The sequence below is a fragment of the Andrographis paniculata genome, unplaced genomic scaffold, assembly GCF_009805555.1.
Source record: "Andrographis paniculata isolate CXL003 unplaced genomic scaffold, ASM980555v1 Contig52END, whole genome shotgun sequence".
NCBI classification, from domain to species: Eukaryota; Viridiplantae; Streptophyta; class Magnoliopsida; order Lamiales; family Acanthaceae; genus Andrographis; species Andrographis paniculata.
Window position 1 is genome coordinate 133,074 of NW_026137587.1, and position 15,627 is coordinate 148,700.

Consider the following 15,627-nt stretch of genomic DNA (forward strand, 5'->3'; position numbering starts at 1 on the left):
ACTTTATTCACTTAAAAAACACTATGTAACATATAGGAAACGTACAGTAATTAGAACTCACGAACAAAAAGTATAATCCCAAAAAGCGTTATTTAATACAAAGGAAAAGCGGTGATGAAACAAAAGCACTATCTTTACTACCGTAAAGCACTATATAACATATACGAAAAGTACTGTAATTAAAACTCTAGAGCCAAAAGTATAATCCTATAAAGCGTTATTTAATACAAAGGAAAAGTGGTGAAAAAACAAAAGTACTAACATTATTCACTTAAAACACTATGCAACATATACGAAAACCACAGTAATTAGAATTCTAGAGCAAAAAGTATAATCCCATAAAGTGTTATTTAATACAAGGGAAAAACTTTAAAGAAACAAAAGCACTATCTTTATTACCTTAAAGCACTATATAACATATACGAAAAGCACTGTAAGTAGAACTCTAGAGCCAAAAGTATAATCCTATAAAGCGTTATTTAATACAAAGAAGAAGTGGTGAAGAACACTATGTAACATATACTATGTAACATATACTAAAAGCATAGTAATTAGAACTTTAGGGCAAAAAGTATAATCCTATAAAGCGTTACTTAATACAAAGGAAAAGTGGTGAAGAAACAAAAGTACTAACATTATTCACTTAAAACACAATGTAATATATATGAAAAGCACAATAATTAGAATTCTAGAGCAAAAAGTATAATCCCATAAAGTGTTATTTAATACAAAGCAAAAACGGTGAAGAAACAGAAGCACTATCTCTATTACCTTAAAGAACTATATAACATATACAAAAAGCACTGTAATTAGAACTCTAGAGCCAAAAGCATAATCCCATAAAGCGTTATTTAATACAAAGGAAAAGTGGTGAAGAAACAAAAGTACTAACATTATTCACTTAAAACACTATGTAACATATACGAAAAGCACTGTAAGTAGAACTCTAGAGCCAAAAGTATAATCCCATAAAGCGTTATTTAATACAAAGGAAAAGTGGTGAAGAAACAAAAGCACTAACTTTATTCACTTAAAAAACACTATGTAACATATACGAAAAGCATAGTAATTAGAAATTTAGAACAAAAAGTATAATCCCATAAAGCGTTATTTAATACAAAGGAAAAGCGGTGATGAAAGAAAAGCACTATCTTTATTACCTTAAAGCACTATATAACATATACGAAAAGCCCTGGATTTAGGACTCTAGAGCCAAAAGTATAATCCCATAAAGCATTATTTAATACAATGGAAAAATGGTGAAGAAAGAGAAGGATTATATTTATTACCTTAAAGCACTATATAACATATACAAAAAGTACTGTAATAAGAACTCTAGACCCAAAAGTATAGTCCCACAAAGCGTTATTTAATACAAAGGAAAAGTGGTGAGAAAACAAAAGCACTATCTTTATTACCTTAAAGCACTATTGAACATATATGAAAAGCACTGTAAGTAGAACTCTAGAGCCAAAAGTATAATCCCATAAAGCGTTATTTAATACAAAGGAAAAGTGGTGAGGAAACAAAATCACTAACTTTATTCAATTAAAAAAAACTATGTAACATATACGAAAGGCACAGTAATGAGAAATTTAGAACAAACAGTATAATCCCATAAAGCGTTATTTAATACAAAGGAAAAGCGGTGATGAAACAAAAGCACTATCTTTATTACCTTAAAGCACGATATAACATATACGAAAAGCATGTAATTAGAACTCTGTTGCAAAAAGTATAATCCCATAAAGCGTATTTAATACAGAGGAAAAGTGGTGAGAAAACAAAAGCACTATCTTTATTACCTTAAAGCACTATATAACATATACGAAAAGCACTGTAATTAGAACTCTAGAGCCAAAAGTAGAATCCCACAATTTAATAAAAGGGAAAAACGGTGAAGAAAGAAAAGGACTATCTTTATTACCTTAAAGCACTATATAACATATACGAAAAGCACTGTAATTATAACTCTAGAGCCAAAAGTATAATCCCATAAAGTTTTACTTAATACAAAAGAAAAGTGGCGAAGAAACAAAAGCACTAACTTTATTCACTTAAAAAACACTGTGTAACATATACGAAAAACACAGTAATTAGAACTCAAGAACAAAAAGTATAATCCCATAAAGCGTTATTTAATACATAGGAAAAGCGGTGATGAAACAAAAGCACTATCTTTATTCACTTAAAAAATACTATGTAACATATACGAAAGGCACAATAATTAGAAATTTAGAACAAAAAGTATAATCCCATAAAGCGTTATTTAATACAAAAGAAAAGCGGTGATGAAACAAAAGTACTATCTTTATTACCTTAAAGCACGATATAACATATACGAAAAGCATGTAATTAGAACTCTATTGCAAAAAGTATAATCCCATAAAGCGTATTTAATACAAAGGAAAAGTGGTGAGAAAACAAAAGCACTATCTTTATTATCTTAAAACACTATATAACATATACGAAAAGCACTGTAATTAGAACTCTAGAGCCAAAACTATAATCCCATAAAGCATTATTTAATAAAAGGGAAAAACGGTGAAGAAAGAAAAGGACTATCTTTATTACCTTAAAGCACTATATAACATATACGAAAAGCACTGTAATTAGAACTCTAGAGCCAAAAGTATAATCCCTTAAAGTTTTATTTAATACAAAAGAAAAGTGGCAAAGAAACAAAAGCACTAACTTTATTCACTTAAAAAACACTATGTAACATATAGGAAAAGTACAGTAATTAGAACTCTAGAACAAAAAGTATAATCCCAAAAAGCGTTATCTATTACAAAGGAAAAGCGGTGATGAAACAAAAGCACTAGCTTTATTACCTTAAAGCACTATATAACATATATGAAAGGCACTGTAAGTAGAACTCTAGAGCCAAAAGTATAATCCTATAACGCGTTATTTAATACAAAGAAGAAGTGGTGAAGAAAGAAAAGTACAAACATTATTCACTTAAAACACTATGTAACGTATACAAAAAGCATAGTAATTAGAACTTTAGAGCAAAAAGTGTAATCCCATAAAGTGTTATTTAATACAAAGGAAAAGTGGTGAAGAAAAAAAAGTACTAACATTCACTACCAAAAAAAGGGCTATTCACCACGGGTTGAGAGTCCGTAACAATAAAATCGTAATAAATAGATATATTAGTTACGACAAAATCCGTGACGAAAAAAAAAAAACCCGGTCAACGTTTTAGGTTCTGTCGTTACGCAAAAAATATCGTAACAAATAATGAGATGGTAGAATTTGGTCAAAATAACATTAGTTACGTAAAGTGTTCGTAACTACTGGTATTTAATTTTTTTTTTTTTGGAAAAGTTAAATTAAAAAAAAAAAAAAAAAAAAGTAAAATACTGGATTGACGCTTTCATTCCAGAAACGATCAAAATGGACAAAAACGCTATATCATCCCACACTTAGACAAATTAGGGCATCTGGTTCATTTCCCTCGTTCGCTTCTCACAGTCGCCCGCGATCCGATTTCCTGTAGCTGCCGACAACGACGCGCGAGGTGAAATCGATCCGTCCCTGGGATCTACTCCGGCGCACCTCACCCAGGTAAGGTTTTGAAGGTAGCTCGAAAAAGATTTTGTATTACGCGAGGTATCTTCGACAAATTAGGGCATAATCTCCACTACCAAAAAAATGGGCTTTCATTACGGAAAGAAGATTCGTAACAATATTGTCATAATAAAAGATGGTTTTTGTTATGAATTTTTTCGTGACAAAAGGAATTTTTATTAGTCAACGTCTTTTTTTATTTATTACGATAAATGTTTCGTAACAATTAAAAATATGACAAAAAAATATCGTAAATACAATAATTACGACTTTATTCTGTAACAAAGAAAAGCATTTTTTATAATTTTTAATAAAAAATTAAAAATTAAAAAAATAATCAAACTTCAAATTTTGAAAATAATATTTAACAAATTGAATGTAAAATAAATATAAATAAAAATTTATTATTAATTAATTGTATATAAAATTTATTACAATATATAATAAATAAGTAAAAATATATTGCACTATCTACCAGCCGCCCTCCTCCTAGTTTTAACAAATTGAATGTAAAATAAATATAAATAAAGATTTATTATTAATTAATTATATTTATAAAATTTACAAAGGGTGTGTTTGGTTGGATGATTGGATTTTGGATTTGGATTTTGGAGAATTTTGAAGTATGGATTTTTAAGTTGAATTTGTTTGAGAGTTTGAATTTTGTAATGATTACGTAGGATGAAATTATTATTTTATTGAAAAAAATGATATATTGATGTGATAATTTGAAAGAGATGATATTTAAATAATATTTTATTGAAGAAAATGATATATTTAAATTTAGAAAATTTATTTTTTGGTCTTTTATTTATTGTGTTCTTTTATAAAAAAATTTCAAATTTCAAATTATTATTCATATTTTTTTTTGCTAAAAATATCAAATCAAATAAATAGTTTTTTACTTTAATAATATACTAAAATTAATTTTATATTTAAAATATCATGTCATTGACTCAATATCTATTTATATCATATTATACCATTATTTTAAATATAATTTTAAATTATTTTTTAAAAAAATAAATATAAATATGTAAAAATAAAATAATATTATCATTCATTTTTTCCCATCACTTATAACTAAATCATAAACCCTACCCACACCCGCCGCCCTCCCCCTTTCTTCTCCAACGCGAAGTTATCCTTTCTTCGTCCTCTTCTTTTTTCTTCTTCTAACTTGCTCAGCCGCCGGCGCCCCTGTAGGTTAAAAATCGATAATGTGAAAACATTTTTCTCATATCGATTTTTAATTTATGTTTCTTCCGTTTGCAGTCTCATCTACCTTGGTCGCTGGTCGAATTCTCCCCGCCGCAGCGTCCCGTTGAAGTGAGGGATTTTGGAACACGTCTCCGGCATCGATCCATCAGGTAGGTGGTTTTTCTAGCTTCTCCCTTCTCTTATTTCTTCTTGTCCTGCTTTCCTTCCTCGCCATGCCCTCGTCGGTGAATTTTGTTTATTCTATTTTGCGTTTCCATTCCCATTTGTTCATTGCTTGTTGTTAGGGTTGGTTGTTCAGCCACAACAACCAATGGCCGATAAGTTTGAAAGATTTGTAGTATTTTACATTGTAGATTGTCCTCTAGGTTTTATTTTGAAGCTCCTTCTGTTAGATTTAAAATATGCTTTTGTATATTTTTACACATTGAGTCATATATTTGGAAGTCTGATGTTTTGTTAGAAGCAAACTCTGGTATTGCGTGATCCACCATGTTGGTGATGTGTTTGTAACACAGATACTGAAAATTAATTTAGCCAGCAAAGTGCAGCACTTTTGAATTTTTTACATTGTTACTGTATACAATTGTGCCAAGTGAATTTATCGATTAAGTTAAATGTGATGTTTTGTGCTGTTTGGTTTAGGAATTTGGGCATCCTACATTATGATAAATATATGTGAAATTCCAATGGTGTATGGTTCTGTTTCAATTTTCATGAAGATATGACAGCTTCTCTGTTTGTGTAATTGTATTGCATTTCAGTCATAATATCTGGGAAAGAGTGCTTCTGTTGTGGATTTTTTGGATTTGAAATTTTTCGGATGGAAAAAGGGTTTTTGGATATTATGTTTTGAATAGAAAATAGGTGTCGGATGTGATAATTAAATAGAGGGAAGAAGATTATTTTAGTATAGATTATATGATGCAACAAGATTTTTTTATTTTTTTTAAAAAAAACCAAAGTGCACACACAAGCAAAGTTAATAAATACACTTTATGATTTGATGGTTTTGTGAACTTTATTTATTTATTGGTGTACCCTCCCAAGACTTTCACTCATTTTATCTTTTCATTCTGCAATAATTGCAATGAAGTACAAAAATGATCTAGCAACACTATCCAATATAGAGTGCTTCTTTCCAAAACAACTTTGAATTTTGTTATTATGTGTGGATATTTAAATAAGTTTCATTGGATTCTACAACATAATATATACAGATTCAGACGCATATATTGTTAGATAATGATACATACATATGCTGCATAATATGAATATGATATCATATCTACACTCTAAGTATTGGCTCCTTTGTCGGAACCAATACCATTTTTTTGTTACTTGGTTGTATGCGTCGATTTGTCGGAAGCAACACCATTTGGGCTATTTTAACTGAAAATGAGTGCATATTTAACTTGTGTTTTTTTACAGGATACTAAATTGTGGAGACAAAAGTGTGCAGTGTGAATTCAGGATAAGCAACATTGAGTTTAACGGAAGGTCCGATTTCTTTTTAATGCATTTCCACAGTGCAAAGCTTCTAAGTGTTCTATGTTTTCTCGAGTGGTGGTGTAGTTAAGTGTTATGTGCATTCCCACAAACCTGCTTTACTCTTTAGACATCAGATTTGAGGATTTTTTTCATATTCGTACAAAAGGGCAAGGAAAAATTTAGAATAGTAGGAAATTTTTCTTGACCCAAGTAGGGTATGGATAATTCTTGCTGCTCTAGTATCTAGAGATGACGCTCAGAATTTTTGGCGGAGCGTAGACATCATTTAATTCTCATTAAATGGCATCCATAAAAGGTTCTAAAGTGGAGATAATGGCTGATTTTAAACCATGGGCCTTAATGTTGTGATGAATGTTATGTTTTACTTATAAGTGCAATACATGGACTTATAGGTACAAAAATGCAGTTTATTAAAGTTGATGCTATAACTTTGTTCTTTTAAATTGAGGGAGCAAGCCCGTATCAAGACTTAAACATTACAATTTTGAATGCATGTTTTGTTGATGGAATCACATGTATATTGCCTTTTTAGATGGATAGGAGTTGGATAGACGATGCGAACCATATCTCGGCTCAATATTTGGATGGGGTCAGGGCTTTCTTAGATTTCGCATTTAAAGATCGTAGCTCTGAATCTTGCATCTATTGCCCCTGTACATCTTGCGGAAATCGCTTAACAAAATCTCGTAGAGATGTCTTGCTCCATTGTATTCGTTATGGATTCGACCAAACCTACAAGGTTTGGACTTGCCACGGAGAAGGAGAGGTGAACCCTGCTGTTGCAAACGACAACATGCCAATGCGTTGGGAGGAGGAACTAGAACTTCTATTGCGAGAGTGTGCATATACAGAGCACACCGATCCGGGGCCCAGTGGGAATGAACCTCATAGGGATGACGAAAATGAACATATACATCATGGCAGTAAGGGGTATAGAAAGATGTTAGAAGATGTAGAGAAAGAGCTCATACCAGGGTGCAAGAAGATGAGTAGACTCTCGTTTATCGCACGGCTTTTGCACTTGAAGGTTTTGTGCCACTGGTCTAATAATTCTATTGATTTGCTGTTAGAGCTGTTACGGGATGCACTTCCAGACGATGTTGTCCTTCCGAAGAACTTCTATGAGGCTAATAAGCTGACCAAGGACTTGGGGTTCACATGCAAGACTATCCATGCGTGCATCAACAATTGCATGTTGTTTACCGGGGAAGATGTTGACCGTGAGGTTTGTGTTGTGTGTGGGGGAAAAGCGATTTACACAGGGTAAAGATAGATCTCCAGTGAAGAAGTTAAGGTACTTTCCATTAATTCCGCGATTGCAGCGATGGTACGTATCTTCCAAAACTGCATCTTCTATGAGATGGCATGCCGAAGGGCGTGTAGACGATGGCAAGATGCGTCATCCAGCAGATAGTCCTGCGTGGAAGAGTTTCGATCATCGGTACCCGACGTTCTCTGAGGAGATTCGCAACGTACGCCTCGGTCTGGCCACTGACGGTTTCAACCCTTTTGGGAATATGAGTGTGAGTTATAGTATTTGGCCCGTCGTACTTGTGATATATAACCTACCTCCGTGGCTGTGCATGAAGCAACCATCGTTCATCCTCTCTACGATTATAGACGGCCCGCATGGCCCGGGGGATCGGATTGATGTCTTCCTTCAACCTTTGATCGATGAGCTTAAGGAGCTTTGGTATGATGGTGTTCGGACGTACGATGCGAGTACTAAGGAGGATTTCCAGATGCGAGCTGCATTGCTGTGGACTATTAGTGATTTTCCCGGTTACGGTATGTTGTCAGGGTGGCCGACTCGTGGGGCGAATGCATGCCCTGTTTGTGGTTTAAAAACTCATTCCAGATACCTGAAAAATGGACATAAGTATAGCTATTGCGGGCATCGACGGTTCCTGCCGGCTGGGCATAGAATGCGCTTTGATAAACATGCATTTGACGGTTCGATGAGCTTTGACGGAAAGCCTTCTCGCTTGACCGGCGCTGAACTTCTGCAGCAGCTTCAGGATATGCCTACTGAGTATCGTACGGTTGACTTGATTGAGAAACGCATTGCACAGGGGTCTCGCAAGCGTCGCCGGGGGGTGGACGGGCAGCAACAGGTGTGGAAAAAAAAGAGCATATTCTTTCAGCTCCCTTATTGGTCTGAGAATGAGGTACGTCACAACCTCGACTTGATGCACATTGAAAAGAATGTGTGTGAGAATGTACTGTATACATTGTTGGGAACTAAGGGGAAAACAAAGGACAATCTGAACACGAGGAAAGACTTACAGTTGATGCAAATACGTAGTTCTTTACACCCGGTATCGGGTCCTAGGGGCGCTATATATTTGCCGGCAGCTACGTACACCATGAGTAACCCCGAAAAACGGATATTCCTATCTGTGTTGAAGGACCTCCGACCACCTCATGGGTTCAGTTCAAACTTATCGCGTCGTGTGAAGGTAGAACAACAACTAATATGGGGACTTAAGAGCCACGATTGCCATGTTCTTATGCAACGAATTCTACCTATTGCTGCCCGACGGTATACCCTTGAAACGCAATTATTTTAATTAACATGATATATGCCTCCTCTAAATATAACTGAAGGTGCTGATTCAACACTTCCTGTAGGTGTCTTCCCAAAAATGTTGTGCTCGTGTTGATTGAACTTTGTAACTTCTTCAATTCGATGTGCTCAGCTCATAACACAGTTCGTGAACTGGAGCGAATCCAAGAAAGAATTTCTTTGACGCTATGCCATCTTGAAAAGCTATTCCCACCTTCATTCTTTGATGTAATGGAGCATCTGCCTATCCATTTGGCTGAGGAGGCTATGGTGGCCGGTCCGGTGCAGTACCGGTGGATGTATCCCATTGAGCGGTACTTGGGTACTCTGAAGAGGTACGTACGGAACAGGGCACAACCTGAGGGTTCGATTGCACGTGGATACCTCATGGAAGAATGCGTGACTTTCTGCTCAAGATATCTCGGAGACATAGAGACCAAAGAGAACCGGGCTGCTCGAGGGGAGGAGGACGGGACACAACACGGGAAAGGATTGTTTGGTTCTAGGTTCAATCTTGATTACAATACGATGCACCAAATTCATTGCTACATCCTAGGAAATATAGATGAAATCAGTCCGTTGCGAAGGTTTTTTCACATCAATTTAACAATACTTGTATGCGTATCCGACCTGTGTTGAATATCTTGACTTTTATTTTTGCACTGTAGGATTCACCTTGATACTATTAGGTCATGTCGAACTCGCGCACCCCCACGTGAGGTGCACCAGCAGCACAACGAACAATTTGCGTCTTGGTTTCAATCATATGTGAGTACCGCCTACATCGTCCGTACGTGGTATCTTGACTACACTCCCAAAAAACATTGAAATCACGAGTGTTCATGAACTACTTTACATCAAATGTAGGTAGATGATCCGACGAATAATGATGAGTGCCCAATCTCAGCGGAGATCCGTGCATTGGCGGGTGGACCATTATGCAATGCAACACGGTACTCTTCGTGCATTGTGTCAGGAATACGCTATCGTGTTCAAGACCGGGATGCAAGGAAGAGGACACCGTGTGCAGGTGTTATGGTTACGGCAGATACAGTGAGTTATGCCTCAGCTAGGGACCATAACCCACGAGAAGGTTCCGTGGCATATTACGGGATTCTTACGGACATTGTGGAAGTGTACTATAGCAATCAACAGAAGTATCTCCTTCTAAAATGTGACTGGGTGGATCTGGAGAGGGGCGTTAAAGAGGATGAGTTCAAATATAAATGTGTGAACTTTAAGTATTTGATGTACCCCAAGAACTTGCCCACGGATGAGCCTTTCATCTTAGCGACCCAAGCCTCTCAGGTGTGGTACATTGCAGACCCGGTTGATGAAGGTTGGAGCGTTGTCGTTCCGGTGTCACGGCGAGACACGTATGACGTGTATAGTACGATCGATCATAGATTCAGCACAGGGTTACCTTTAGATGACGGAGGCAATGTTAGAGGAGCAGCCGATTACTGGCTAAGGGAAGGTATTGAGGGGCAAGTAGTAGAAGATGCAGAGCAGATGGACCATGCCGATACTTCGCCTTCGGATTCGGAGGAATCCTCCGAAGATGATGGTGCTTAGCGCAGAATCAAATAAGCGGGCATTTTTGGTAGTATGCGAATATAGCCTAATTGGCCCATTTTTGATGGTTTGGCAACCACGCAACCTTTTTGAGTTCGCAGTTCAGAATAAATTACACATCTCAACAGATGGTCATCTATGTGGGGAGGGGGGGTCGGTGATTGAAGTACGTAATAGGTAACCACTTTCGGACATGCATGCCATCGTTCATAGGCCCTGTTTTCGCTTGATTTGCTGAAGCACTTTGCATCCATTATGCGCGCGCAGGATGTTATGATTTTTTCCGAATATGTCAACGCGGATAAGCTCTTTACCCCCGTTTGCGTATGCTGAAGCAATTTACCCTGATTAATTGCAGTAACTATTATGTGAATTTCTCGTAATATGTCACTTCATAAGCTTTGTTGTGATAAGTGTGTTTTGATTTTCTCCTAATATACGTTTTCATACTGCCAACTAACACTGGTGTCTTGCAGGTTATGGGCAAATCTCAACGTGCTGCCGTTGGAGGGTCACAGGATCCGGCAGTCTCTCCCGCAAGACGTTTTACCCGGGCATCCGCACGTAACAGCCCCCTAGAGGCAACTCATCCCGCAAGCAGGAATCCATCGCCCATCCGCAATCCCACAAAGAAAGTGACAAAACGGAAGGGATCTCGGGTCTCGCCACTGCTCCAGCGACTCCGGTCCATCACATCAGAGTGGGAGAAAGAGCGCGATGCTCGTGGTCAAAGCATGAAGCCAACATCTTCCACTCGAAGGGCAGTGCTTCAGGATTCAGAGGGCCCTTTGGAGGTAATGTGGTTCCTTTGCCGAAAGCATGTCCTTATTTGAACTCTCAGTATAACACTACAATAGGCTGACACTGTTAACCCCAACAGGAACATGATGATAGGGATGTTCCATCACTTTTTGATCCGACGGCACTGACACAGGATGACGATGATACAATCCCCCCCACACAAGCAGATGACGAGACACTTCCGCCGACGCAGGACATGGAGACTGCAGAGAGTGATATGCCAGTCTTGGATGAAGGGCCAGGCTCCGACCCCACTCTGATGACAGGAACAGAGGCGGGCAATATGGCACCATTGGACGAGATGACATCGCACGACGGTTTGGAAATTAGCCTTCAAAGATTACCGATTACATTTAGTGACTTCATATTTTGCATGTAATATCCTTATTAGAACATGTAATCTCCTGTTTGTGTCAGCTGGTTCGTCAAAGAAAAAGCAGGGGAGAGGGGCGGCACGAATGCCGCGTGGATGGGGAAAAGATCACAGGATGCTTGTATTCACATCGCCGGATGGTAAAAGCATCGTCGGACCCGACGTAAACGAGTACAAGACAGCCATTGGGGTCATTGCACGCAACGGAGCTCGACTTCCTCTACATTACCCCACGTTCGCTGAGATACCGGAGACGAAGAGACAGAGTGCATGGATGGAGGTTCAGGTGATGCAAACTTCATTAAATTGAAAGTTCTTTTATTTCATATAGATTCTTATATATGGCCCTACCATCTTCTCCGGACCTGGTGGAAACCGTGTGAAACGGCATTCCAGAGTAACAACGGATTACCAGACTCAGCGGAGAAAGTGGTCTTGGCTGACCTAAGGGAAGTTTGGAGGCACTGGAAATACAGCATCAAATCAACTTACTTCAATCCGATCGAGGACGATGAAGAAGCACTGAAGAAGGTTCCCTCAAGCAGGATTGTGCCCGATCAGTGGCCGATGTTGGTTGAGTATTGGCGCGACGAGAAGGTGAAGGTACGCATAGGGACATGCCAAATTAATATACGTTAAATCTGCACGGGCATGGACTGAGAACTAAATAACTTTGATTGACGTAGCTTCAATCCAAGAAAAATGCGTCGAACGTAGCGAAAAGAAGCTTTCCACATCGTACTGGGCGGAAGTCATTCACGACTCTGGCAGAGGAGGTACCTTTTATTACAATTAAGTAATTAGTCATGTCATGCTCCATCCCCATATTTTCCTCTCCTGTATTTCATTATGTTTTCGATGACAGAAGGCCTTGTATTGCTGCAGATCAAGGCAAAGGGGAAGGACCCCGACAATCTGGAGATTTGGATTTCCAGTCGCACACAAGGCAAGGGAAAGGATGACCAAGAAACCGAGGAGATATTGGTAGAATAAATTCGTTCCCAACTTAGTTACAATTCATTCAGTATTTACATCTCTAACAACAAGAGCAAGTTCGGCCTCACTTAAATCTTTCCTGTAGACTTATTTACAGAATGAGCTAAACAAGGTTCCCCCTGAAGGGCGGACTCCCTCTGTTCGGGAGACTCTGTACCGATGGGCCCTTGGGGGAAAGATTAAGAAGCGGTCAAAGGTCGACAGTGCGGCAAGTTCAGCTCATCCCCGCAGCGAGTCAACTGGTTTAACAGACAGTGTAGCATTCCAGCATGGGTGGGAACAACTACAGAATGGAATGGAGGAGCTGAAGGCAATGATGGATGAGTTCAAAACCATCAAGGCTGATGTGTATGCATTCATGCACAGAAACTCCGGAGCGGTTACTGGCCAGGCAGTAAGTATTCATAATCCCTGACCTGTTTGGTATGAGTATCCCATGAGATTTGGATGGCGAAGGAATTTACCATCCTCGGCATGTTATATGATAGGGCACATCTCGTATTGATTCAGTCCCTGAGATTCCCAGGCCTGTGTCCGAGCCAAGCATGACGGTATGATTCCGTGACGCCCTGGAGTTTCTTAGAAATCAGTGCAGTGTCTAATTTAGGCTACTCTTGACTGCGTACTACCTTATCCAACTCATATGCCCTGTCTGTTGTAGGTCGGCACACATGTGCTTCTATTATCCCGCACCGGTGAGAAAAAAGTTGTTGCAGAGGGACTTCTGCTCTGCCCCCTGGGCCAGGTTGGTCCGGTATCTTTGAGGATGTTTAATTAAACTTTTAATATGCCTCAGCGAGATATCGTAGGTTTTCGTGACTGTTCAGGCCTCATATTGCGTATTAGCATGGATTCACTAAGTGTAGAAGTATACAATGATACGATCCGTGGATTTCCAAAGCGATGTAGACTGTTAATGTAGGGGTGGTAAAATAACTGCTATTATGACGACCCATGTTTATTGAAGGATGTTTGGTTTAAAGATCAAGCTGCAATTACATAGGAAATTAGGGTAGAATGTGCTTCGCTACCTAACTCATGAATGTAATACCATGTACTGTACGACATGTCTGAATGTACGTACTCCTCTTGTTCTAGTTCCAAAGTATTACACTTATAATGTCTGTGTTATGACATGTTATATATACAGTTCGAACGTCTGTTGATATATATGCTTGAATGTAATCAAAAATTGCTCTTGTGAATGTTGTAGGTGACACACTTTCCTTGGTCAAGGTCTTCGTGACATCCGCGTCAGTCCCGGACACACCCCTTATTTTGCCGACCATTTCTGGGGCGACTACCCTTCGCGATGTCGTCGGCGAAGATCCTATTGAGTGGAGCTACAACGACGTAAGGATCTACTTTAATACCTTTCTTGTATTGCCTTCCGAAATTTATAAGAAGTATGACTTAAAGTAATCTCTGTGTTGGCAATTGCAGCTCATGCGCCGGGCTTGAAATGTTGGTACCGATACACCCATGTTAATTGCCCCGTTTGTCATATGGATTGAATGTCGAACCTGTCTTTGGATGGATTGTGTTGAGTTTTTGTTGAACTATGTCTGGAATTGATGCGTAGACCTTTGTGGTTTGAATTCGTATGGTGAAAAATGTGCCTAATTGCGTTGTTTACTTCTGTTTGAACTGTTAAGCACGTTTTGCGGAACAGGTTGTTGATGTGTAGATACTAGTAGGCTTGTTCTATGGGTTGCTTTACTTTGTTGGTAGGTATGGAATTCAAATTTTAATATGAATTAATGTTTGCGCGGGGCGTAATGATGATGATGTTTATAGCAATCTTTGCATTCGTAATTTATTTTCGTATCATACGCATCACAGCAGGTCCATTTGTTACGAACAATTTCAATTGCAGCGTACCCCCTGCTTTTCACAATACGCTATTTTTCCGTAACAAAAGGCCAGAAAATCGTTACAAAAAGTGGTCTTTGGATATTGTTGTTACAGACGGTTTCGTGACTATAAGTAGGTAATATTTTTTTTACGGGGTTCAATGCCGTTACAAATAGTCGTAACAAAAACCAAGTTCTGACAACCGGTCAATGGAAAACACTTGTAACGCGAGGAACTTCCGTAACAAATACCGTAACTAAAAGTCCTGCCACACGCGCGGAAGGATCTACCTTTCGTTACGAGAGAAAATTCGTAACAAACATCGTAACAAATACCATACTTCAGGGAGCGTTGAGCGATCGTAATAGTTACGAAAAGTGGCGTGGCAAAAAACATTCGATACGCGAGTACACATTACGGAAAAAAGTCGTAACAAAGGCGTAGCAAATACGCAAATTGCACGAAATATGGCTTTTTGTTACGATTTTCCGGCCGTAATAGAAAACAGTTTTTTTGGTAGTGATTATTCACATAAAACACTATGTAACATATATGAAAAGCACAGTAATTAGAACTCTAGAGCAAAAAGTATAATCCCATAAAGTGTTATTTAATACAAAGGAAAAACGGTGAAGAAACAAAAACACTATCTCTATTACCTTAAAGCACTATATAACATATACAAAAAACACTGTAATTAGAACTCTAGAGCCAAAAGCATAATCCCATAAAGCGTCATTTAATACAAAGGAAAAGTGGTCTAGAAACAAAAGTACTAACATTATTCACTTAAAACACTATGTAACATATACGAAAAGCACTGTAAGTAGAACTCTAGAGCCAAAAGTATAATCTCATAAAGCGTTATTTAATACAAAGGAAAAGTGATGAAGAAACAAAAGCACTAACTTTATTCACTTAAAAAACACTATGTAACATATACGAAAAGCACAGTAATTAGAAATCTAGAACAAAAAGTATAATCCCAAAAAGCGTTATTTAATGCAAAGGAAAAGCGGTGATAAAACAAAAGCCCTATCTTTATTACCTTAAAGCACTATATAACATATACGAAAAGCAATGGAATTAGAACTCTAGAGCCAAAAGTATAATCCCATAAAGCATTATTTAATAAAAGGGAAAAACGGTGAAGAAA

The 15,627-nt window shown here is 37.9% G+C and overlaps 2 protein-coding genes across 5 annotated transcripts; both read left to right on the forward strand.

The window, feature by feature from the left end:
* Positions 1-2,856: 2,856 nt before the first annotated feature.
* LOC127254037 (uncharacterized) lies at positions 2,857-10,447 on the forward strand. Its single transcript, XM_051278893.1, has 10 exons — positions 2,857-2,868; positions 3,481-3,573; positions 4,852-4,946; positions 6,226-6,294; positions 6,699-6,711; positions 6,839-7,531; positions 7,629-8,848; positions 8,938-9,459; positions 9,541-9,640; positions 9,740-10,447. The coding sequence occupies exons 1-10, from the start codon at positions 2,857-2,859 to the stop codon at positions 10,445-10,447; spliced, it is 3,525 nt and encodes a 1,174-aa protein (XP_051134850.1).
* On the forward strand, positions 10,387-14,354 carry LOC127254004 (uncharacterized). Of its 4 annotated transcripts, XM_051278846.1 has the most exons (13): positions 10,387-10,624; positions 10,715-10,771; positions 10,924-11,241; positions 11,328-11,565; positions 11,666-11,907; positions 12,018-12,224; positions 12,308-12,397; positions 12,507-12,605; positions 12,703-13,011; positions 13,106-13,168; positions 13,279-13,362; positions 13,831-13,970; positions 14,061-14,354. In XM_051278846.1, the coding sequence occupies exons 2-12, from the start codon at positions 10,721-10,723 to the stop codon at positions 13,861-13,863; spliced, it is 1,734 nt and encodes a 577-aa protein (XP_051134803.1). In that variant the 5' UTR covers positions 10,387-10,624; positions 10,715-10,720; the 3' UTR covers positions 13,864-13,970; positions 14,061-14,354. The 4 variants fall into 4 exon arrangements, with proteins under 4 accessions (XP_051134803.1, XP_051134805.1, XP_051134802.1 ...); XM_051278848.1 differs by lacking the exon at positions 10,715-10,771; XM_051278845.1 differs by lacking the exon at positions 10,387-10,624 and having other exon boundaries at positions 10,650-10,771.
* Positions 14,355-15,627: the final 1,273 nt, after the last annotated feature.

Excerpts from the sequence above, each read along its gene's own strand:
- LOC127254004 (XM_051278845.1), top strand. The coding sequence starts at position 10,703 with ATGCGCGCGCAGGATGTTATGATTTTTTCCGAATATGTCAACGCGGAT. Across the intron at positions 12,225-12,307 it reads GGCGCGACGAGAAGGTGAAG|CTTCAATCCAAGAAAAATGC; the intron begins GTACGCATAGGG and ends TGATTGACGTAG. Across the intron at positions 12,398-12,506 it reads TCACGACTCTGGCAGAGGAG|ATCAAGGCAAAGGGGAAGGA; the intron begins GTACCTTTTATT and ends GTATTGCTGCAG.
- LOC127254037 (XM_051278893.1), top strand. Across the intron at positions 7,532-7,628 it reads GGGAAGATGTTGACCGTGAG|CGATGGTACGTATCTTCCAA; the intron begins GTTTGTGTTGTG and ends CCGCGATTGCAG. Across the intron at positions 8,849-8,937 it reads CTACCTATTGCTGCCCGACG|GTGTCTTCCCAAAAATGTTG; the intron begins GTATACCCTTGA and ends CACTTCCTGTAG.